At 27.7% G+C, this 26130-nt stretch overlaps 1 protein-coding gene across 1 annotated transcript in view; it reads left to right on the top strand.

The window, feature by feature from the left end:
• Positions 1 to 26130, top strand: part of Glyp (glycogen phosphorylase) — an 87440-nt gene that overhangs the window by 40123 nt on the left and 21187 nt on the right. Inside the window, exons 3-10 of the mRNA XM_075369926.1 lie at positions 1013 to 1195; positions 10944 to 11075; positions 12514 to 12625; positions 14061 to 14206; positions 16720 to 16893; positions 18939 to 19085; positions 19229 to 19392; positions 20682 to 20796. Of these exons, the coding sequence (XP_075226041.1) occupies positions 1013 to 1195; positions 10944 to 11075; positions 12514 to 12625; positions 14061 to 14206; positions 16720 to 16893; positions 18939 to 19085; positions 19229 to 19392; positions 20682 to 20796 (1173 nt within the window). The remainder of the gene's footprint in view (positions 1 to 1012; positions 1196 to 10943; positions 11076 to 12513; positions 12626 to 14060; positions 14207 to 16719; positions 16894 to 18938; positions 19086 to 19228; positions 19393 to 20681; positions 20797 to 26130) is intronic.

Raw genomic sequence — 26130 nt, 5'->3', positions numbered from 1 at the left:
ATCAGCCATTAACAGGACATTTTAGATAGAATTAGATATAACACAACACAATAATTAACAACAGCTACTAGTGTTAAAAACCGAATCTATATTAACATTGAATGTTTTTCTCCTATGAAACATTCTATTATGGATATCAGATATTTGATGAAAAATTAAAATTTTTCTGTTGTCAGTCATAGTGCATCCTTCACTCTGAGAATCAAATTCTGTGGGGATAATTTTTCCTCACAGAATTACTTCAGGGAAACAATTTTGTCCACTTTTTGAAATCTGTTTTGGAAATAAAAGTTGGCTTGGGTAATTCTTCTGTTACAAACTGCTCAGAATCTCTACCACATGTTTTCTTTTTATATATTTTCTTATTATTAATCTGTTGTATACTTGCTCTTTTCAATACAATGAAACTGTTCAGTTCTTGCTAGATTGTATCTTTCAACACCAAGGTTTCTTCAATTTTTTCAGTTTAATCAATTTAGAATCCACCATTCAAATATTTTCCTTTACTAATACTAGATATCTAATTTTGTAAATAGCAAATAGCAATTTACAATGTTCCATATTAACAGAGGTTAACTGGTTCAAAAAAACACAGGTAGAGCTGATTCTTATGGGAGCTGAGATTTTTTTATCACATGTTAAACAGTAAAACTGAATGAACATCACCTAGATTGCCAGGTAAACACAACATTATTAGCAATCCATAAACGTTTGCATTTGTGTAGGAAAATATTACTACCCCTAATCATTGAGCAGTTAGATGAACTCACAGGATGAATGTAACTCGTCTAGACCTCTTCTGGTTCACCGAGAGATATAATGATTTGAAAATGATTTTATTTATAGAGTATTCTACTAATGAAAATATTAATATGCTACATTGTAAAAGAAGACTGAGAAAAAATCTGGTTATTCTTTTACGCTAATTAGTAACCAAAGATAAACATTATAACAAAGTAGGAGCATATTAGGTCTTTAGTTCACTTAGAGAATGTGTGTTATTGTTTTTCAGATAGGATTAGATATTGAAGAATTAGAAGCTTTAGAAGAAGATGCAGGTCTTGGAAATGGAGGTCTGGGCAGACTTGCAGCTTGCTTCTTAGATTCAATGGCTACTCTAGGTTTAGCAGCATACGGTTATGGTATCCGTTATGAATATGGAATATTTGCTCAGAAAATTAGAAATGGAGAACAGGTAAGTTGGTATAAACTTTACATTCTTTTAATAATTATTAAAGGGGCAAGTGTTTCATACTATTTAATTGTACCTTATTGTGTATTGTTAGACATCTAATTGTTGTTCTTACGTAGTCCATGTGTGTTGATGGTTTTTTTTACGTTTGTTTATTGCCTTTTCAAAATTTTCTTTTCTTATGAGAGCATATTTTTATTTAGAATCTGTTTCAATATTCAATTCAGATTTCTTCTTCTTTTTGTCTACTTTTTACCTACTTTTTGATTGTAAAATCTTTCATGTAATTTTTTTTAATACAAGAAACATTCCTTGTTATCTTTATTGATTTGGAACCTGTAGGTAACTTCATTCCTTATTATTTGTTTAATGAGTGTATTTAATGCTTGTTATATATAGATCTTATGACCAAAACATATTAATTAGAATCCACTGGGGAAAATATTAAGGAGTTACTAGAATCAAAACATATTAGTTTTGTCCCTCAAGAATCCACTGGGGAAAATATTAAGGAGTTACTAGAATCAAAACATATTAGTTAGTCCCTCAAACTAGTAACCTCTTATAATAGATAGCCACTCGGAGGGCTTGCTCTTAGAACTTTTAATACCTTAAGTTTAATGCAAGCGATCCAAATTTATTCTTTATAAATCATTTATTGTTACAGTATAATTCAGTATACAAATAAATGTAAGGTTTAAAAAATATATGAACTAGTTTTAAAAGCAATAACAATTGAGATGGTTGAAATGAACTTCAAAGAAGAAGAAGGAATCTAAGCCTATGACGTACAGATGTATTTTTATATTTATAACACAGTGCTGTTTTGTAGAAATTTTTTTAATTGTATTTACTTTCTAATAGATGGCATTAAAATGTATATTTTTCTTTAAGATAATTTTTTTAATTTATTTCATTTAATAGTGTGCTAGATTACTTATTTTTTTGTAAATATAATTTTGCTTAGTATAAACTTATTTTTATTATCATGAATTTCTGAATAAAAAAAACAATAGTTTGTGTTTATTTTGTGAAATAGCTATAGTTTAAATATATATTTTTATTATCATCATTATTCATGAATAATCCAAACAAAAGAAGATAAGAATGAAATAATTGCTTTTAGTAAGTATTAATTTGAAGCCAAACTAGTAATCAGTTATATAAAATTAAATTGAATTTCAATGTATCTTTTGTTTCTATTTTCTGAAATTAGTTATACTATTAATAAACTGTAATTCCTACAACAAAAATTCATATACATACGTTTTATGAAATTCAGTTCTTTTTACTTTACTGCTGTTATCGGAATTTTATTTCTATCACATTAAATTACTCAAGAAAGACTTTGTATGAAACTTTAAAAAATAAATTATAAGGAAATGTTTGCATTATATAAGAGGCTTGCACAAATATGGGCTAAGAAAATTCATTGTGAAGTAATTAATCTATTTTGGCTAAAAAAAAAGTCAACCTTTTACATAATATTTTTCAAATTCTTCATAAATCTTTACAAATTTCTTGGATGAAAACTGCTGATAAGTTATCATAAATGACTCATACAAATGAGCACTGTTCAAACTTATAGCACAGTGAATGGAAATTTTTGTTATACAAGCCAGGGTAGGTTTAAATACATATTTAAAATTTTTGGAATCGTAATTTTTTTCCTCCAGTGTTCTAATTATTACATATCTGACAGTTAAATTGAAAAAAATTGGTAAACTTGATATCAACCTAGTTGCCTTACCTGTATTATTTTTTACCAAAATTATTATTGTAAATGATTTATTTCTGTAATTTTTATAATTTTAATGTAAAATGTTTGTTAGAATATCAGGACAGTGACTTGTTTTGTAGTGATTATTTGTCTCTTGAAAGGCTATATAAAGATTATAATAAATTTTATTTTTGCTCATGAATTTTTTAGTGATAAGTTATAATATATATCTTGAAAGCATTATAATTTTTGTTTACCCACAGATACATATAGTAAGTATAATGTTATAGATGTTTTGTTAGTTTGTTGTTTTAATCTTTGTTGAAACAAGATTAGTTATAATTGCTATGGTGTCATGTTCTGACAAATTGGTGGCAGGGATTATTTTATATTAGTTTTCATATTATGAATTATAGTTGTAATTTCATCACCATTTAACTTGCTTCTTTACTTGACTTATATTTTACATAGTTGAGCATTCACTTGTCCATGAACAGTATAAAACAAACATATAATTACATATTTAAAGTATTATTTTAAATTTACAATTCTCCTTATCTTGCGTGGATAATTATTTGTAAAATGAAGCATATCTTAGGTCTAATAGAAATAATAATGCTTTAAAAATAAACAACAATTCGTGTTGAAAATATATTCAAACTTATAACTGCCGAAGAAAATAAAATAAGAAAAGTTATTTGTTTGGACTGTTCTTTTATCCAGCTTCTAAATAATGTGGCCAGTTGACCAGAAAACAATTATAAATTATTATAATTAAGAAAGTGCCAGGAAATAACTAATTCCAACCTAGAACTGGGAGAGCAATGTTGCATTAGCAATTACTGTTCATAGTAATACCAGTGTCAAATTGTGATGATTATGACGGTGTCAAACAGTCCATTTTTCAAGACTTAAGCACACTGAAAAAGATGTTCACTAACACAGTCAAAACATGTTTATGTTTATCCATCATACTGGTAGGGATGATCAGTGGAAAATTAATTGCAACTTATGTTCCAAGTACCTTTGTAAAATGCCATCATGCAAAATTTAATTTTATCCAAGAAAAGATGTAATAAATAAATAACGTATTTGTAAATAATTTTAACTTGGCAAAGTTACAAATTTTTTAATATACAAATAAACAATAATTTTTTATAAACTAATTTTTAATAAATTTAACAAACATGCATTTCTTATAAGCTGGATTTAGTTTATTCCTGTATTTACTACAGATTATTTTTAACTTTATTACATTTAATTTTATGAATGACTTTGAAATGACACTGTACCAAAATATATTCTATCTAAAAAAATAAATAATAAAAGCATACTAGTTAATACAAATAATTTTTGATTTGTGTGTATGTAATTGGGTCATTATAAGATGTATGTATGGTAGCACATACTTTGATGTTGAACTGATTTAAAAAGTCATATTATGTAATGACTATATATATATATTAACTATACTGACTATATATATATATATATATATATATATATATAGATGGGCTGATAAGTTTCCGGCCTGATGTAGAGATGGTGACAGTGGGTCTAATATCTTATTGGCATTCTGTAGTACTATCCTTTACTAGATTATATATATAATTTCAGGTCAATAGCTTGTTTAGAATACGTTTGACGAATATGGTTATAAAGTACATTTGATGCATGGTTATAAAGTACTTCCATTTGTAACGTTTAATACTGTTTCAAATGAAACAAGAAATGGGCTCAACACTAAAAGACTCTTCTCCATCATATTCAATGATAAAGCAGTGGGTTTCAGAATTTTAAACAATGTCATAAGAGCACTGAAGATGAGCCATGCTGCAGATACCCTGCTGAAGTAACGACTCCTGAAATGACAGAAAAGATCCATAAAATCGTGCTGGCAGACTGCAGATTAAAAATGTTTCAGATAGCTGAGACTTTTAAAATATCAAAAGAATGTGTAGATTATATTTCACATAATTTTTTGGGCATGGAGAAGCTCTATGCGAGGTGGGTGTCGCATTTGCTAATGCCTGAGCAAAGGCTGCAACAGAAAACTTTCAACTGAGAATTTGGGGCTCTACTAACAGAACCCCAGTGAATTTTTGCATTGATTTATAACTTTGGGATGACATTTGGGTTCACCGCTGCAATCCTGAAAGTAAGCAGCAGTCAAAACAGTGGACAGGGTCAGGTTAACCAATCCCAAAATAGGCAAAGATAACTTTGTCAAGTAACATGATTATGGTGACTGTTTTCTGGGATGCAAATGGAGTCATGTGGTCTTTATTGATTATCTTGAAAAGGGTAAAATTATCAGTGGTGTATACTAGGCAAACTTATTGCAACATTTGAATGGCAAAGTTAAGAAAAAAGACCACATCTAGTGAAAAACAATCTTGTTTCAACATGACAATGCACCAGCACATTCGTCAGTCATTGCAGTGGCTAAAATCAATGAAGTAAAGTTAAATTGCTTGCTCATCTGCCCTATTTCCTAGATTTAGCACCTAGTGACTTACCCCCTATTTCCTTAACTCTAAAAATGGCTTGGTGGACGACGATTTAAGAGCAAGGAGGAAGTTATTGATGCTGTAAATGGGTATTTTTAGGAGCTCAACGAATCAAATTATAAAAATGGTATAACTAAATTAGAACACTGGTGTGAAAGACATATTAGTCTTTGTGGAAATTATATTGAAAAATAAAATAAAAAAAACAAAAAAAATGTTATTTCTAGATGATGTTAACATCATCATCTTAACATCGTGTTTGTATATCTCTGTTATTTCAGTCAATGGTCAGCTTTTAACATTTAGTCATTTTGCTGTTAGTTGTTTATATTTATCCATTTATAATGAGTGCTACAATTTGTGATCCAGGCAGGTGTGAAGTATGAGGAGTAGTCTGATTTTTGATGGTAAAGAATAATTCTGCAGCTGAAATTCAAAGGCAAGTTTTTGATGTTTAACAAAATAAATATTATGATTGGCACTAAAATAAGACACTGGTGCTGTTCATTTCGAGAAGGACGAATGATTATTCATGATGAAGAATGTAGCAGCCAGCTGTTAGTGGTAACAGATGATTTTACTGGAAACATTCATAAAAAACCAGCACATCACTTTTTCACAGTTGTCTTTGATGTTTTATGATTTTTGATTTATAAAGTTTTGACTGATAAATTGAGTACCAGATGGGTGCTGAAGATGCTCATTTGTGCTTGCACACTGAAACACATGCACACATACACACAAGGAAAAATATATTGCTATAGCACATGGATTTTTGCGGCATTATAAAAATAAAGGTGATGAATTGTTCATTTGATCATGCTGTTACCAGATATGTAACATGGATTTTTTTTTTCAAATGTTGAGACAAAGCAGCAGATGGTGCGATGGCAGCATTCATCATTTTTACTGAAGAAATTAAAACAAGAATATTTGGTAAAGAAGCTTATGGCTATTGTTTTTTTAGGACAATAAGGGTGTCTTGCTTGTCAAACATAGTGATCGTGGAATTACTGTGAATTCCACAGTGCCATTAGTGCCGATATGTATTGCAAAATGCTAAAAAATCTTAGCAAAGCTATAAAAAATAAAATCTTATGTGGATACTATCCCACAAGCTTTATGTTTGCATACATACTTTGCTACATACGTCAAATCAGACAGTGAGGCAGTTGGAAAAATTTTGATGAAAAATCTTCGATCATCCCCCTATAGCTGCCCTGACTTAACTTGCAGCAGTTATTTTCTTTTTCTTTCCCTTAAACAGTCAGTGGCTTGCATCACAAAGGTTTGACAGTGATGAAGAATTGACAAATGACAGTTCTGTGTGGTTTAAGTCATGAGACAGAATTTCTTGAAGAGGGATTGAAGAAGTTAGTGAAACGCTTTGAAAAATGAGTTGAATTAAAGGCAGCAATGTAGAAAAGTAGTAAATAAATGTAGTTTTTATGTGTAAGTAATAAATTTAGTTTTATTTTTCAATTTTATTCTCTATTTCAAAATGTAACTTACTCTAAAAAACATGCCTTGTAATATTATTTATTAGCAAGATTGTGAACAGCTTGTCTTTTGAATGTGGCTGTTAATTGATTTACAAGTTCTCTTATGAGTGTTTTCTTATTGTAGGTGACCTAATTTCAACTGTATAAATATAAACATTTTTTTTGCCAATTACATTAGTATAATATTAATATATATTTTTATAAGGTATATATGCTGGTGCTCAGAATAAATATTAGATAAACCATTAGATTAGATCCATCTTATAGGATATTTATTACTGATACATAGTTATTTTTATAAATATCTATATTGAAATAAAACTCAATTATTCAAATTCTGTCAAATTTATATAACAGAAATTAAAAAATAATTTAATTTTAAAAATTAGAATAGATTTCTAATATGGTAGATTGAATCTGAATCATTTAGGGATACAAATTTAATGTATTCTGTGTAAAGTAACACGTTATATCACACAAAAATTAAATCTTAAAAAATTTTATACATCTAAGGTCTGTTTTCAGTTTTTTATTCCTACTAGAGAAATGATGATTGCTATTTTATGTGATTAGAATGACAATCATAACTTGTAATGTCTTGATTCATTAATTGATTTTAAAAAATAATTATATATGCTTCCACATTACTGTTTTTGTCAGCCATAATAATACCAGAATGAAAAAAAAAGAGAATTTGTTTTCATTAATTATAAATTTTAGGATATTTATTTTTAGAATTATTTTTATTTTGGCGGATGAAGAAAAGTGTATTATTTAAAGAGATTGGGTATGTTTAAATGGCAATATGAACTGTGATTGTGTGTATTGACTCTTCTCTAAAGACACTACTGTAACTCAGTGAAGTTAACTGTAACCAATGAATTGAGCTGTACTGTAGCTTACTGAGTTATTGAGTTGTCATACAAAAGTCTAACTAGTTCAACTAATTCAATAAATATTTTTTAAATTGTTAATATAATAATACACAATCAAAAATCTTTTTGAAGATCCATTCATAGATTACACATCTAAAGTAAATGACACTTCAATGTTACAAACACTGAAAACTCGTTTACTGTTTTTAAAATGGAATTAAATCAGTGCTACTTTTAACTTATGCATTGTAAATGTGTATATTTTACAGAGTATTGCCACAATATAGTAAATGGAACCCAAGTTGCTGTGTTCATAATTGATAGGCTTGAGAAAAAGTATACAATGAACTATGTCCTTTTTCTGTTGGAAAACTATTAATCATGGGCAAATGTCAGCATATTAAACATACAAACCAATAGCATTTTACTGAATGAAAATGTAAGCAATAAATATGGTCATGACTATGATAACTGATGTCTTATGTTTATATCTTATAAAATTTGCTTGGTTGAACAATAATTTTTTATTGTTCAGCCAAGCAAAGTACAGAAGTTATTGTTATTAATGTTCTCATTATGTCTTTAGGCATGGAATTATTTCATGGGTTGCTTTTTGTTATAATTTACAAAGATCTTTCAAAATTCAGAAACATTAAAATAGTCATTTATGTAGGTTTTTGTATCACTAGTTTATTGACAGTTACAAATTTGTTTATAAATGAAGCTGTTATGTATATAACATCTTCAATTTTAAAAAAGAATTAAAATTTCCAAGATCATATTATAATATAACACATATTCATGCTGAATGACATAATTAAAAGTTATTTCAAGATCCCCATCATACATGGGGTTAAATTAATACAGAAATTTCCATAATAAAATATTGTAGAGAAGAAATCATTGAAAAAATATAAGACTTTTCTTATCGATACACTCTATTTTATCAATTATTATTCCTTTCCACATAAAACAAGTTTTGTTGATTTGTATTACGAGGCATGTTTTTTTTTGTTTTTTTAAGTAAATAGTATTTTGATTTATAAAAAATAATAAGCAAATTTTTTGTGGAAAAATTTATATTAACTGGATCTTCTTACAATTCTACATAATCTCTGCCTACACTAAGCATTTTTATTTTGTGGTCCAGCTTCAAAGAAATTTGCCACCTGAGAAGATAGCCATTGCTGAACGGCTGTTTTGATGTTATCATCATCATGCCATCATGCTGGTTTAAATGTAGGAATAAGTGGTAGTAACTGGGTCCCAGGTCAGGACTACGTGGTGGGCGATCAGTTCATTGTTTCCAGGCAAATGATGTGAAGAGTTCTTGGATGTAATGAACCGTGTATGGCTGAGCGTTTTTGTGAAGTAGATGATTCCCATACAGCTAGCCACAGTTTCTATTTTGGATTGCATGATGCAGTTTAATCACTGTCTCACAATATGTCTCGGCATTTATTGTTTCATCCTAAAGCAAAAAATCATCAAATAATATTCCCTGTCTATCCCAAAACCCATTGCATATGATTTTCCAGGCTGTCATTGTTTGCTTGAATTTCATTCTCTTAGGAGATGTTGAGCATCTCCATTCCATGGACTATTGTTTTGATTCCAGTGTAATGTGAAGCACCCATGTCTCATCACCAGTAACAGTTTGGCTTAAAAACGGATCATCTTCATTGCTGTATGTCGTGAGAAAATTTGAAGCACTTGGCTAAATGTTTGTTTTTGTATGACTTAGTCAGCATTTTTGATACCCAGGGTAAGCACACTTCTGTTAATTTAAGTGTACTGACACAATTTCATAGAGAACACTTTACGAAATTAAAGAAAATTCATTACATAGTAATGAAATCATGAACTGTCTATTTTCACTGACTTTTTCATTTCATTAATTCTTGTGCTTGAGTCATCAGTAATGTCTGATGGTTGCTCACTTTATTCCATATTATGTGTGTTTGTATTGTTCTCTTTAAATGTTCTAACCAATTTAGATCATTCCTCATCATTCCATCGGATATGATGTTATCCCCATATATTTCACTAATCTGTCAATGAATTTGGTCGCTTTTATATCTTTTACATTTAAGAAATTAATTGTAGCATGTATTTCACAATTGGCGGCGTTGTCTAAAGTCACAGGCATTTTAAACATGCACAGGAAATTGTAAACAAAGACTAACAGTCATGTAATGGCTCTGCAGCAAGTCAATAGATGTAGTTACTTAGTGTATATGCACGAAACAGCAAGACACACTGCTGCAGTCATAAACACAAGCTGTACTTAAAAAAATGTATCTTGTATATCTGTTATTAATAATAGTAATAGTAGTAGTAGCAGTAGTAGTAGTAGTAATACTGTCTCTTTAACTGTAAGTTTCTTTGACTTTTCCTTTGCTTGAATTTTCTATAATTTGCCAAAAATGTAATAAAAAGCTATACATTAAATAAATACAAATGGTCAGATTATGAAAATCAAATCTACAAGAAAATAGTTTTTTTGTACCAATTATCAGCCATATTTTGAATTATAAAGAAAAAAGATTTCCCAACGAATAAAAACAACTCTTTATCTGTATGCTAAATATAGCAGTAGTTGTTAGTTGTGTTCACTAGTCCTCTGTGATAGATGTCGTTCCTTGGCTTATTGGTCCTCTACCTGTGTAATCTGTGCCAATGGAAAACAATGGCTTATCCACCATATAGTCCAATCATCGGCTTCTTTGAATTTCATTTATATTGAAAATTAATGAATTGGCCTCAAGGGATTGTATTTTTTTGAAGAAATGAAAAAAATAATCAACACATTCTTCTGGAAATTAGATGGAATTAGAGAGGTGTTGATGAATTCATTTACTGCTGGGACAAATGCTTATCAAGTTTTGGTGATCATCTTAAAAGGTGAATGGATTTATTTGTTTTTTAAAGACTGATTTTTTTTTTATCTAGTATCAAATAAATATTAACAAAACACTGACATTACTTTTTCAGTATAATTCATGATTCACTGATAGAGTTTTATTTCAGATTGGCAGTTTAGTTTTAAAATATTATGTATGTTTAAATCGGTTTACATATTAATGAATTTTTATATATGTGATGATTATCATGTAACTGTTTTTTCTTTTTTTTTCTTTGAAGACTGAAGAACCAGATGATTGGTTAAGGTTTGGTAATCCATGGGAGAAAGCTAGACCAGAATATATGTTACCTATTCATTTCTACGGCCATGTAGAAGATACACAACAAGGAAAGAAGTGGGTCAATACCCAGGTAATTTTTTTAATTTTACCTTGTTTTTTTATTATTTTCATCATGATTGTAATTATATTTATTTTACTGTATGGTGTTTAAAAAGATTACGTAAACTGTACAATTTTGTTTAAATGTATTTAAGACTTGAATATTACAAAGAAAAATTATAATTTTAAACAATTAAATACTTAATGTCTTGCTTTCAAACTAATGGAACTTTAATTTCATAGCATTCTTCAAAAGGCTTTTTAAATTTAATTATTAGTAGCCCATCTGTATTGGAGTTACCTGATGCTAATGTTAATGTTAATAGCATTTGACTTAATTAACATTACTAACAGGTTAATTAACAATATATTCATAATTATTAATTGAGCAATATATTTCAGTTATATTGAGTATATTTGGATATGATTTTTCTTTCTGTGGATGAATGTAGATAGATCTAATCTGTTTGATGAATGATTAAATATAACTGAAGTTTAATGTATAAAGTCCTGGGTTGCTTTGTCTGTGTGTGTGTGTGTGTGTTATGTTAATTTTCTGAATGATCTTGCTTTGTTTGTTGTTTTGAAGGTGACACGGTGATCTTTCCTGATGGAAAATTTTTAGATGTTGACTGTTTTGTGTAACTATTAGTTACACAGTTGGTGATATATATTTTCAGTCACTAGTTCTGTTTATAATTTTGTTCTGTATCTTTTATTATGGAACTAATTAATTAGCTCCAAAAGTCCTTTGAAAAAAATTCCATCCGTCTGAAAATAAATTACTTAAATGTTAAATAATTTTGAACTGTTTAAAATTTTAAGTTGTATCTATGTTCTTTTCTTTATTTAAGTTCAATATCCCCTATTTCATTTTCTTTGCTAACATAGTCATAAATTATACTCTGGGAGACTGTAAGAATTGAATCAGCTGATATACTTTGTAGTTGCTGCTCCACAGCAGTACCATGTCGGCACAGTCTGGTAGGTAATCTATGGAACAGCTGCCTCTTAGTGGAGTTTAGTGAATTGATGCCTTCAGTGCTTGTCTTCTATTCAGGTTACACAAAAAGTCCAGTTAGTGACTGGTATGCCTTAAGTAAAATTCTAATGCATTTACCATCTAAATTTGATTGTAAATTTGAGACTATCATGTAAATGTTTCTGGAAAAAAGTCTTTAAGAAAGCATTTTATAATGAAAAAAAAAATTTTTGAGATTCTTTTTTTAATTTTTTTATTATTTACTTAGGCTGTTATTTTTCATTATTAGAAATAAAGATTGAGATTTCTCTTTCTTCATTCATTTTCAGATTATTTTAGGTTAAATTTCTGACCATTTGTTGTTAAGTACCCTGAGTAAATGTTCTTTTTAAACCAATTTAAGCAAAATTAGGAATTTAATTTTTTTTGTATTTTGTTTTCTACCTTTAAAATTTTGTTCTGATATTTCCTTTGTGAAACTTTTCAGATTGTATTTGCGATGCCGTATGATAACCCAGTACCTGGTTATGGAAATAATATTGTAAACACTTTACGTTTATGGTCTGCCAAATCGCCTATTGAATTTAATCTTAAGTTTTGTAAGTTTGTTTCAGTAAAATATTATTATTTGAAAGTAATTATTATGTTTTTTTATATAATTAATTGAATAATTAGATTTGTTGTCTCACATGTAGTGTTCAGATTTATTGAATGAATCTTACAGAATTAAAATATCAGGTTTTCTGCCTCTGGTGTATAATCTAAGTACAAATTATTAAGTTTTATTAAGAAGTGATTCTAAATCTCCATTACATTGCTGTAGTTCTCTTCATAGGTTCATCTGTGTTTATGCCAAGCACCTATAAATCTATTATTTTTCATAATCATAAAGTAATATAACAAACTAAAGGAAAGAAAATGGGAATGAAAGCAAGGAATTTTGGTACTTAAACACCTTTGCCAAGAATTTCTAATACATTGTTTTGACTACATGTAACCTTAAGTAGGAGAGTAATTAAAACTGTCTTTATTATCAACGAATGTCATTACAATGATTTCTTTACTGACACGGTTTGTGTTATTAGAACGTGTATAAAACAAAAGAAATGCTATTTAATTGTACAATAATATTTTATCTAAGAATATCTATATTTTAGAAATGTATTCATGTGATTATCATCTCGCTAAATTATTTCATCGTTTATTTAGTTTTTTGTACTGATACGATTAATTATCATGTTTATATAAAAAAATAATATGTGAGGAAAATAATTCAATTATTAAGTTATTTACTATTTTACTAGACATTTTTACCTTGTTTTTAATTAATTAATTATGATATTGGCTTAACACTATTGTTATTAATAATTATAGTACATTATGAAAAGACTGTAAAATATTGATTACACACAATTTTAAATCTTTTTTTGTTGATAGTATTGTTAATCTCTATGTTGCTGTGTCCAGTTCCTAACCCATCTTACATAGGCAGAGTCTCTGCCTATGCTGAATGCTCACTTACATATTGCTGACATAGTGTATTAATAAGATCTCACACTTGTAAAAGTTTATAATTTTTTTTTATTCTTCATATAATGTGTTTTAAGGTTAACAAAAGAATGGTTCCTCTCTAAATGTGTAATTTATAATACATTTTAAATAAATTATAGAAGCTGAAATTTTATACTTACATTTCATTATCAAATCAGAAAATCATACAGGTAATAAGTTTATATGTAATCTTTTTCAGTAATTCCTTGTTATGAGTGAATAATGATCAGGAGATAGAGAGAGGGGGGGAGAGAGTGATAGAGGAGTGAACATAAAAAAACTCTGATTACTTGGTAGAAATTGTTTAAAGAAAGAACATCATTAAAGTTCTAAAGGTTACATAAAGATCTCCTAACATATAGATTACGATTTATGTGAAAGTTAGGACCATCTGTACTGTTCATTAATTTTATTTAAAATTCTATATTTTATTTCCTATAATTAGATAATAAAAAATATTCATTGTTGACTTTAATTTTTCAGTCAATGATGGAGATTATATTCAAGCTGTTTTAGATCGTAACTTAGCTGAAAACATTTCACGAGTTTTATATCCAAATGATAACTTTTTTGAAGGTAAAGAACTTCGATTGAAACAAGAGTACTTCATGTGTGCTGCCACTCTTCAGGTATATTATTTACATTTGATTTGTTTTCTCTACATGTATAAATGTGTGGACTAGTGTACTCCTTGATTTTTTTTTATTAATCAATAATTTATTATAGTGTATAACAAAATAAAACGGTTTGTATTAAACTAACCTCCCTGGATTTGTGTACTTTTTAATGTTTTGAAGTCCGAATCTAAAAAACAATTATTACAAAATTCTGTATGGGTGTGTATTTACAGCTAGTTTACTTTGCATCACAAAATGGTTTACAAGCAATTATAGAATTATGGAATTTTCTGCAAAAATTTATGTTACCAGGATTGATTTTGATTTTTTTTTAATTCAGTCAGTATGGCAAGATGTAGAGGGAGGGGTTTGTCTACATCTTGAGGAAATTTCTTTGGACTTCTGAAAATCGACTACTGAGATTTTCAGCATCTTATGGTTATCTATGCTAAAGCAAATCCCTTGCATCATTTTCATCTCTTCCTTCTCCTCTCATCCTACCAAAACTTGAAAGCTCCCATTTCTTTTAATATTCTCTATAATTTTTACCTCTTTCCAACCTCTTACTTTTGCATCTTCTACTGATCTTTCTAGCCGTTTAATTTTAATCAATCCTTCTTTTTTCATGATACATCCCAGCCAATTAGTTTGATATTCTGGATTACTCTAATTAAAGAAATGTCAGACCTCTAAATATTTTATAGTGAATATAGCACTGTTAATCTTTCTGCCAAGTTTTGGACTGTGTGAAACAATAGTTAACGTCAGTAGTTTATGTTAAGACTGAACCATACTTGTTACACGAAACTACTCATTGTGTTAATTATTAAGAATTGATCAGCAAAATATTGCTGTTTGAATTATGTCACTGAAATGGTGAGGGATTTATGCAGTAATTTATATTAGTTATTTTTTCCATAACTCCCTACAGTTCTGTTTGCTGTTGTATTATTTAAACAGCAATAAACTTGAACACTATAACCCAATACAGTAATTCCCAAACTTTTTCTCATCTGATAATATTTCTTCAGTGTTCTTACTGTCTTAAGGTTGTAAGAAATGAAAAAAATTAATAGAGCATTTTATGAATTTAATAATTTCAGGGGCTTAGCTTCTTGCAGCTTCCATTACATTTGTTTAATTTATATTTTTCCCATAATAACTTAGTTAAGATGTTTGAAATTAATTAATTAATCAATCAAATGTTAGAGCATTTTTACTTAAAAAATGCACCATGTGCATTCTAGTGTGGTTACATGTATGAATCATTGCAGTCTTTTGGCAACTGGTTGAACTTCTAACAGGATGAATGGTTTGAGATTACATCAAATTTACTGAAAAATCAAAAATTTATATGCAACATTTATTATGGTTTCCTTTAAATACTGTGACATTCAGGATTTCAGTTAGTACTCTGACTGATTTTCATCAAATTTCAGCTCATTGTTTGTAAAGATATTTTATTTATCATTTTTTTGTATTGTAAAAAAGTCACAAAAAAATTTATTTAAAAATTTTTATTTTTTTCATTATAATGTAAACCAAAAAATTTAACAAAATTTAAGCAAAGAAGCACCTAAATTACAAGATTATTAAGTACATATTAAAAAAAAAAATCATTAAAAATAATTGAAAACAAGTAAAATTGTGTCTTATGAGAGAAAAGAAAGAGGAAGGAGCTCATTTTGTCATATTTTGAAGACAGGCTTTGGCTTTCCTTAAACTTCTCATACATCGTTCTTCATTGGTTCTTGATTTTTCATTTGATAAATGTCCATTTAATCTTCTCATCTGTCAGTACTCTCATTTGAAATGTTTTCACCCTTCTTTTTGCCTTTTTTGATCTTCTTCAGGTCTACCTCCATCATAGTATGCTATAAATACTTCTTTTTATTGAATGCTTTCTTAGTCATTATTTGTTTAATTCTTGTAGAATTGCTTAACCATTCTTGTTTTATTTTGTTTTTGCTTTTGTTCTAATATGGAATCTAAGATCCTATTCTAGTTTGCTTGTTTAATGCTTATTTTTTTAAACAGAGATTCATTGGCTGATTACCTTCTGTTATAACTTTTGATGTCTTAATATTCAATTTTAAGCCATATTCTGTCACAATATCTTCTAATTTTGAAACCCCAACAGGCGACTGTTATGTGATAGATATTTTTGTAGAATCTCTTTGCATGAAAATAATCTACTCTTAAAAATTACTTTAGTTGTTAATGGAAGATAAGTATGTTAAAATTTAAAGTTAACAGTAATTGTTTTCATTTGTGTGAAATTAGTTCATAATGAAGTAAAATGATAATAATTAGTTATAAATAAGGATGGTGCAAAAAATGCTTGTATATTAAAATTTTAATTTTAATTATGGTTATATTTTGATCCTTTTTATTGTTACAGTTTTTTTTCCATTTTACATTATGATTGACTAAAATCTGTACATAATTATGATTAACTAAATTCTGTACATAACTTAACATTCATTTCACCAATAAATATCTAATAATAAGTTTTCTTTTTATAGGATATTATCAGAAGATATAAATCTTCTAAATTTGGTTCAACTGACACACATCGTTCTAGTTTTGATCAGTTTGCAGATAAAGTTGCTATTCAGTTAAATGATACTCATCCATCATTGGCTATTCCAGAGCTTATGAGGATACTTATTGATGTTGAAAAACTCCCCTGGGAAAAAGTATGTATTTAATTAATATGTTTTTAAAGATGCTTATTTATAAGAAAAAAAATTCTAATTATTAAATATCCTTTGTTATTATTTATAGTCTATTTTGTTTTCAAGAAATTAAATTACTAGTAGTATTCTAATTTGGTGAATAATTTTGGATCTTTATTTAATGATGAATATAGGTAAAGAGGTATGCTAAACAGATATTGAAATAAATCAGAAAACATGTCTATGCTCAAACATCATTTACATAAATGTTACTTAAAATTAAAAACTAGATGATCATTTTTATTGTTAAACAGTTGTCATCAATTGTAAACAAAGAAAAAGTATATATTGGAAAATAATTGTTATAATAGCAGTGACAGATAAAAAATAATAAGCGACAGATAAAGTCACTTATTAAAATATGTTGAAAGATAAACAGTACTTATTTTATAGTATAATAAAATGGATATTATTAACAGTATTGTAGTATAAGAGTAAAAATTATAGACGTTGCTGTGTTAGGCAATTCAAATATAAAATTCAAATTTAGCATAAAACCTCAGTACTTGTCTGTTAATGAGGGGTCAGTTTGTTTTTCCATTTATGCATTGGTTAGCGATATTGTACAAATTTATTATAATGTTCTTATGTGTTATCTAATCATTCTAGAATGGCATGCTGTTCTTCTGTATGTTTTTTATTTATCAGTTTTACAGTACCTCACAAATGTTCGACTTTTTGAGTGAGTGCTCTGGATTTGGGTTCTACAAAATGGTATTTATGGTTTACCTTAAAATGCTCGTAGCCCATTTCCTCTAATGTATTTGTACAGAAAGCCTTCCAGAAATTGGAATATACGGTCTTCAACAATGGCTTCAAATATTGTCCTATGATTTCTGTTCATTATGAAGACAAGAAACATTACTTTATTGGCGGATATTCAGAAATTCCTTTGCTGAGGTAATTCCTGTCCCATATTGTTCTTTATGTATGTAAATAAGCTTCCATCGATTTGGATAATAGTATTTTTACTGCCTATTTTGAATCCTGTCTGTTTTATTAAAGTATCACATATTTGTATATATAACTATTCTAATCAATTACAGTAGTTATACTCATTTTTAGTTGCTTTTCACACCATAAAATTGATGTGAGCTGTTCATTCCTCACAAGTCTTATGGCCATAGCAAATGGAATATGTAAATTTTGAAATCAGTTATCGATATGCTTGTTAACTTTGGTCCGTAATTTTGGGCAAACTCCAAATATACATTTTAAACTATTTCTAATTCATTTTTAACATCCATTTGTAATTGTATAAACAGAATGAGTAATGCCGGTTGATTTTGAATTTGGAATAACATTTGTTAACATTTAATCATAGTTCTTTCAATACAATATCACAAGCAGATTTGTATCTGTGTTCTTTATATTAGGCTTAGATTAAGAAGTTGATAAAAACTGGTGCAATGTAATGTTTGAGTGATAATTAAACTGATGTCTGCTATTAGTGTAGGCAGAAAAAAATGCAGTGTCAAAGAATGCTTTTTCAAGCAGTGTAGTGCCTGTGATTTTTTTTAAGCAAGCTGAAAATTTTGACATTCATATTTTTTTACCATCAGATAATTTGGATTGAAATTATATTAAAAATAGTTTACACTTACACGCAGTGTGGAGCAGTTGGAGAGGAAACAAGAATATGAAGCTGTATTGTGTGACTTACAAAAGCTACAAACTTATCAAACAATAATTTCCCAGTCATAATTATTGTTTTAAACTGAAGATACCAATTTTCAAGCATAAGGGTTATAATGGAAGATTTACTCAGCTGTATGCTTTTAATAATTGTTAAACAAAAGAACAATCTATTACTTATATTTAATTTCCAGGACCCTTTGTATTATGTCTGAATCTTAAGAATATTTTAATCATGAGAATGCTTTTGCAAAACTTCGAGTTTTGAAAATTAAATGAGTTTAATTTTGATGTTATTTATAAATAAATTTTGTTGAAGTATATTATTTGATTTATGTTTTTTTTTCATGTAATACTTAACTGTTTTGTAGGCATGGGATATTACATGTAAAACATGTGCTTATACAAATCATACCGTCTTACCTGAAGCGTTGGAACGTTGGTCATGTGCTATGTTGGAAAATATTTTGCCTAGACATATGCAGATAATTTACCACATCAATTTTCTTCATTTACAGGTATTTTATATGTATTGTTTTAAGCAGTTTTATTAAATAAGTATCATTCTGTGACTTTTAGTAAACTTTTTGTTCTCTTTCTAAGCAATTGTTTTATGTGTATAATGAATTAAATTTTGTGTTCTTTCAATCTTCTCTTTTAGGAAGTTGAAAAGAAATTTCCTGGTGACTTAGATAGGTTACGTCGTATGTCCCTAATTGAAGAAGGTGGGGAAAAGAAAGTCAATATGGCACATTTAAGTATTGTTGGATCACATGCTGTCAATGGTGTTGCTTGGCTTCATTCTGAAATTCTTAAGAAAGATATGTAAGTTGATGTTTGTATAGATTCTTTGTAGTTTTTTGGCTCATAATATTTTACATGTAATTAATAGATGTATTTTATATATATATTATATTGGTATATAATGCCATATATGGACATAAATATCTCATTAGTCATAGCTATTGGATATATTTTTAAAATTGACATAACGTATTTAAATTCATAATTGCTTCAGATATCTTAATCACTGTAATTTCATAACTGTCATAAAATGATCCTTGCTCAGCAGTCATCAGTTATAATTATACATAGTATATTCTGATGAAGTAATATTTAACCTTCTAGTATTTGTTCTTACATAATAACCAATAAAATGCTTCAAGAATGATATCTCATAACAATCTATCTCTTCATATCAGAATTTTAGCGTTTAGTCTTAGTGGAAAACTTTAATTCAGAGAAATAGAAGGTAGTTGCAATCATAAAGTCAGATTTGAACAAGCTGTAAGTTATTCAAAATTATTCCCATATTCAAATCTAAACAATTTTGAATTTAGTGTAATGGTAGACTAGTACAAAAGAGCAAACATTTAAAAATCTGAGTAATAGAAAAAAATATTTTTTTTTGTAATTGATTTAAGAATAATTTTATTGATTTTCTTTGATTTAGTGCATTATTTATTTACTTTGATAGTTCAGGTACTCTAATTTTTTAGGTTATAAAAAATACCAAGCTTGACAAGGATTTTTAATCTGAAACTAATGCTAAACATTTACTTTAATCATCCTAGAACAGATTTCTGGAGAAAAAAATTGTTAAAGATTAATATGCTCATGAGCTGTTATGTATTGATTGTGCATAATATGTATGTATAAAAAAAAATAAGAAAAAAAAATTGCAGTTCTGGAATGGTATGCTGTTCTGTATGTAATTTGCACAAAAAACAGAACCAACTGAACTACAGGGTTGTAACTCTGAAACTTACAGATGTTTGTATCTTAAAGTCAGTTTTGGGAAGAAATCTAGAAATCTGATAGGCAGTGTACTTGTACTTTGTGATTTTACCTTGAATCGTTTTGGTGATAGATGTACATTTAGAAAATTAATCCCTTAAAGTAGAGTTTGGTAAGTTTGGTATTATGAAACTCGGTACTGAGTGGTTAGAGTTAAATTTTTTTATATATTGACAATTAATAGACCAATCATCTACTATTTACATCGGAATTATTATGTATATACATGTATTGTTTTACATAATTTTTTATATTAAAAATCAGATTTGTACTGTAAAGTATGATTTATATTAAATTTATTTTTATTTTTTTCATAGTTTCCGAGACTTTTATGAAATGACACCAGAAAAATTCCAAAATAAGACTAATGGTATTACACCAAGACGTTGGTTACTGCTTTGTAACCCAGGACTCTCTGACCTTATTGCTGAGGTTAGTATTTCTGAAAATCTTTCAAATTTCTATTACATTTGAATATATAAACATAATAATATAATACTGTATTATTTGTACAAACATTTTTATTGGCTTTAGAAACCTGATTTTATATTTTTTTCTGTAAAATAACCTTATTGCTTTAGAGGATTGCTAAAGTGAACTGTTTGCTTCAAAATAAAGTAATGTATTTGTTACTCATTTGTTCATGTTTACTTAAAATAGGTTATACAACACTGATAAATTGCAACGTAAGGAATCCTACACAGACATAAAACATGTATCGACTACATTAAATTATAACTTCAATTCCATGTAAAATTTTATATCACAAATAGTAAAAGCATGGGGTATCCTGAAGTAAAATCTAATAACAAAGTAATATTTCTAAAATTCTAGGAAAATGTTTGATAAATAGATGAATATTTAATAATATCAAGAACTGAACTGTTATATTTTGCTTACACATCTTTGTATCTCTAAAAGTCCGGTATCTCATAATTATTAAGTTTATTCAAAGTGTTCAAATGATCATTATTTATAACTTGATTATAAATGATCAAATATGATCTACATATCTTATCCATAACAGCACTTGGTGCACACCGAATGTACATATACCATGGACCTTCAAAATATTGTATAAAAATTTCAGACATAAATTGCTGAAATAGTATTTATTTATTTATTTTTTTGATGTAATTGTTGCATTTTGTACCGACTGATGATCCGGGATCCCACAAAAGTCAACTTTTGGTATTAGGTTTTTAAGTTTTCTTTTACCATGTTTGGTGGTTATTTTGTTATTTGAGGTTTATTGGCACAGTGGTCAGTATGTTGATGAATTATTTGAATTTCAGAAATATATATATATAGTATTATATAATCTCTCTGGCATTACCTGTAGTTAAGAAAAAAACATTTTGGTAGTTATAGTTAATAAAGAACTTTGATTTATTCCAGTTATATTAATGTCATTATACTACAGTCTACGGATAGAAGAATTTGACAAATTAATTTAAGAGGAAAGTTGCTATCTTGACTCTGTGTCTATATCTTAATATGTGAATTACAATATAGTGCAGAAATAATATGATTTTTATACTGTTATTCAATATAAGTATCAATTTTGGTCATATTATATTTGAATAACAGAATATTATAACTTAATTATTAAAACAATTAATACAACTTATTGAATTATTAATAGCACTTAAACGTATGAATTTCTTTTTAACAAAGTAAATTTTATAAATTATTTTACTGGCTATTTTTTTCCTTAGAATTTTTTTGTAATGATGAATAATTCAATAATTCACTACAGAGGCTTGTTCATGAATATGAAATAGAATTTTGTAGTTTATAAAAAAGGCCATGCCTGACTGGGATTCGAACCTGCAGACCCAAGATGCTACCACTCCATCACAGACATCAGCAATTTTCAAATTGGGTATTTTTTTTGTATTCCAGTTCTTATACAGCACTGATACGTTGGATACCTTCAGTAAATGAAATAATCTTTCATGAATTTCCATTATCGTAATTTTTTGTCTGTAAATTATTCAAAACTATTTTCATTTTTTTTGTCAAGCGACTTATTTTCAGTGTAATGACATATCCACTTAATTCTTTTAATTTATTATAAAGGTTTCTGAGAAACTTAACTTGCTTGTTTGCTCCTATATAATTAATAAACTGATATATGACACTTAAATTAAGCTGCAATGTACAGATTCTTGAATTTGTATGTCTTACTATATTTATGTAATAAATTAATTTTAAATGAAAGTAAAATGTTTTGATTTATATATAATATACACAAAATCAGTATAGTGTATACAATAAAAATAAAAGTTTGTGTTAGAGAAGGTTGAGACTCCATTTACTACCTAACCTGAAAACATTTATACCCAGGCTAATAGAACAACAGTAATAATCAATTTACTTTTACTTATCCGCGTTTCATTTTTTACAGTTTTCATGTTTTAATAAATATAGTTCATTATTACGTAATTAGTAATAATAAATTCAATAAATAAAGATTGCAAAAACAAGAATTTAGGAGTATTTTTAAACTCAAAAAATTATAACTAGTGCTTGAATGTATTTTGTATTCGTAGTTTCACTAAATTAGGTGTACAATTATTATTGTACAATTCTTTTTTGTTTAATATTTGGAATTTTTCATCATGTAGAACTTTCAAATTCTTTTTTTTTGTACGATTGTTTTCATTGTTGATTGTATTATTATTAACATTTATTTGAAATTTGTATAATATATCTGGTTCCTGTACAAGTTATCAACTTCTCTGCCTTCATTGGAACAGTCACTTTCAGTACTGCTGCCTAGATATATGTTAAATTTATTTTACCATCATTTTGTTTATCGGTTCCAACTGATATTCAGTTTCAGCCTTTTTTAAAAGTTCGCAGTATGATTTCCCATCATCTTTATTCATTTCATTCATTTTTTTCTCAGCTAATAAAAATGTTGTTATAACTACCAGCATATCTTTTCAGAGCTGACGAAACTATATTGATCAGATTAAAATCAGTATGGTAAGGTGGTGAAAGTCACAGAACCTGATGCAGATTTTTTTTTTAATAGTTCTTTAAAATGGTACTTTATTTTTGCATTTCTATGTGGTTTAATTATTTTATGGAATAGTGGTTTTAACATTACTTTATTAAATGGAATATTGTTCTTTTCTAACCAGTTAATCATGTCACTTTTCCTGTCATTTGAATTCAGAGGCTTCTGTAGAAGTGAATATGTTCTGTAGAAGTGGTATGGCACATTACTGAAAACAACCACTGACTGGGTGGAAAATCAGGAATTAATTTTTAAGATGGCACTTCATGAAATTGTTGTAATTGATACTGTCATGATAGTCACTGTTTTTAACTCTTTTTTCAAGTTAAAATCCCGTTTCGAATGAACCCCATTTCTTCTCCACCATGGATTATGATTAACTGATCACGTTTATTAATCGGCACGTTTATTTCTGCACCATTGCCATCCGATCACAATTTTAACATTGAATGGGACATTAAAATATATGATTTATCCTAGTAAACAGTCAAAGGAATTTTCTATTCTGCAAACGGACATTTTTCTTAAATATTCTATCCTCTTCCACCAGATGTCTTCTTTCTCAGTCAAAAGTTTCCTGTTATCAGTTTTACACCACCTAAACTCTAACTCAGGATAGCTGCTAGTGTAGTTCTAGAATCTTTAAATTGAATTCTCTTTTGAAGTTCTTCATGTTATTTATTTAATGTAGGCAGTTCATTATGTTTTGTGTGAAACTTGTTAACTATTTACCTTACAATACCTTGATCAAAACTTTCTAATCCACTAACTAGTTTTGAATGTTGTGTATACTTTTTTGGTGTGCTGAATCTGCACGAACTGCAATTTAGATTTAAGAAGATCCTGTTTTTGTTTTGGAATTTTTTAATTTATGATCTTGACATCCCACAAGCTGCAGTGGTTTTTTCTTCACATTTTTGGTTGCAGACTAAATTTTTGCAATCTTCTAATTTTCCTAACTTATAGCTTCTTCATAAAATCATATACACTACTATTAACTGTTTTATGAGCTTGAATGTGAAGCTTTTTACTTTTAACTATAGATTTAAATTCTGCCATTGCCAAAAAAATTCACTAAAAAAACCACAAAAAAACATGAATTCATTAATTCACACAAAATATTAACTCACACGACACACATTACAGAAGGAAACAACTATAACATTCATACTGGGACATGCCAAGAATTGAACTAAATCAGTTTATTGAAAATTAAAATTAACATTAGCATTGAATTTTTGTCTAGGGTATAAAACAAGAATTACTCAACTATTCTGTGAGTACATATAAAATGACTAAACTATTAATAAATTATTATAATTTGTAGGGTATAGACCTATTATTTAATGATATGTTTATTATTACAAACATAATCAACACTGATACTCATTACAAGTGTATATAAATATAACTTAAATGAAATATTTTGATAATCTTTATTTGTATAAGTATCATTCATTTATGATTCAGTTGATGGAGGTAGTGCAATCTATTAATACAAGCTTTTGTACTGTTTACAGTAAGAAATATTTATAAGTACGCTAAATATTTTAAAAGAAATTACTGTTTGAAATTAAAGTAAATAATAAATTTTAATTTTTGAAAGAATTTTTGCTGTGTATGAAAATAGTTACACACTGTGTTGCAGAATACTGGGTTTCTGAATGAGCCTAATGTTAAAAGAAAAGAGTAATATAATGTGCTGCACAGCAACTGTCTACCTCATCCAAGCAAGTTTTTATTTTCTTTATATGCACTATATTTATGAGAGGATATGCAGTTGAATAAATTCAAATATTCACTTTGGTAGTTATTGTAGGTGGCCTGCCTCTATTTTTGACAAAATAATCATTGCTCAAATATAATTAAATGTACTAATAAATATTATTTTTACTTACAACTGATATTTATAGTAAATACAGTGAAACCTCTACAAAATGGAACCTCTAAAAAACAGAAACTTCCTCAAAATGTCCCAATATATTTTTATAGAAATTAATCTCTTCAAGACAGAAAATTAAGACTCAGGTTTCATTTGCTACTTTTTGATTAAAATAATATAAAACTTCTCACTTTTTTTTGTTACTCTTATTAATTGAATTGGTCTAATGCTCTATTTTTAGTCAGTCTAGTCCATTCTCCAAAGACTCAACTTGTGTTTGTTATGAATGTATAATTAATTAATATAATAATAATATAATTATTAATATAATAATACTTGTAATTATGAATTACAAGTTCAAAGTATAATAAAAATAATTTATATTATAAATGAAATAGACTATTTATTTGATTGAACCAACAAATAATAAATATTTCAAATAATTAAACCTAACTGAGGTATTGAACCAAGGCGGCATATTATTCTACAGTTTTGGTCCTCCGGCCATGGATATAATCTGCAACTTTGAAGAATCATTATTTTTTGTCTTCCAGAACTACGGATATAATCTACAGTTTTGAAGAATCATCATTCTTGATCTTCCAGAATTGCGGATATAATTTAAGATTTTCAAGAATCTTCAACAAATTACTACATTAATAGGGCTCGCAGCAATTTGATCTACAACATTATTTACATAATATCTTTTTTAATTTATTATTTCATTAAATTTAGATTGTTTCATCATTTATGTAATAAAATTTGATTTGTTTCATATTTAATTTACTTTGTTAATAATTCACATTGTTAATTTAAGTTATTACTATTATTATGGATAGGAAACAATTAATTAAAC

The sequence above is a fragment of the Lycorma delicatula genome, chromosome 6, assembly GCF_047948215.1.
Source record: "Lycorma delicatula isolate Av1 chromosome 6, ASM4794821v1, whole genome shotgun sequence".
NCBI classification, from domain to species: Eukaryota; Metazoa; Arthropoda; class Insecta; order Hemiptera; family Fulgoridae; genus Lycorma; species Lycorma delicatula.
This window is presented reverse-complemented; position numbering and strand designations above follow the sequence as displayed.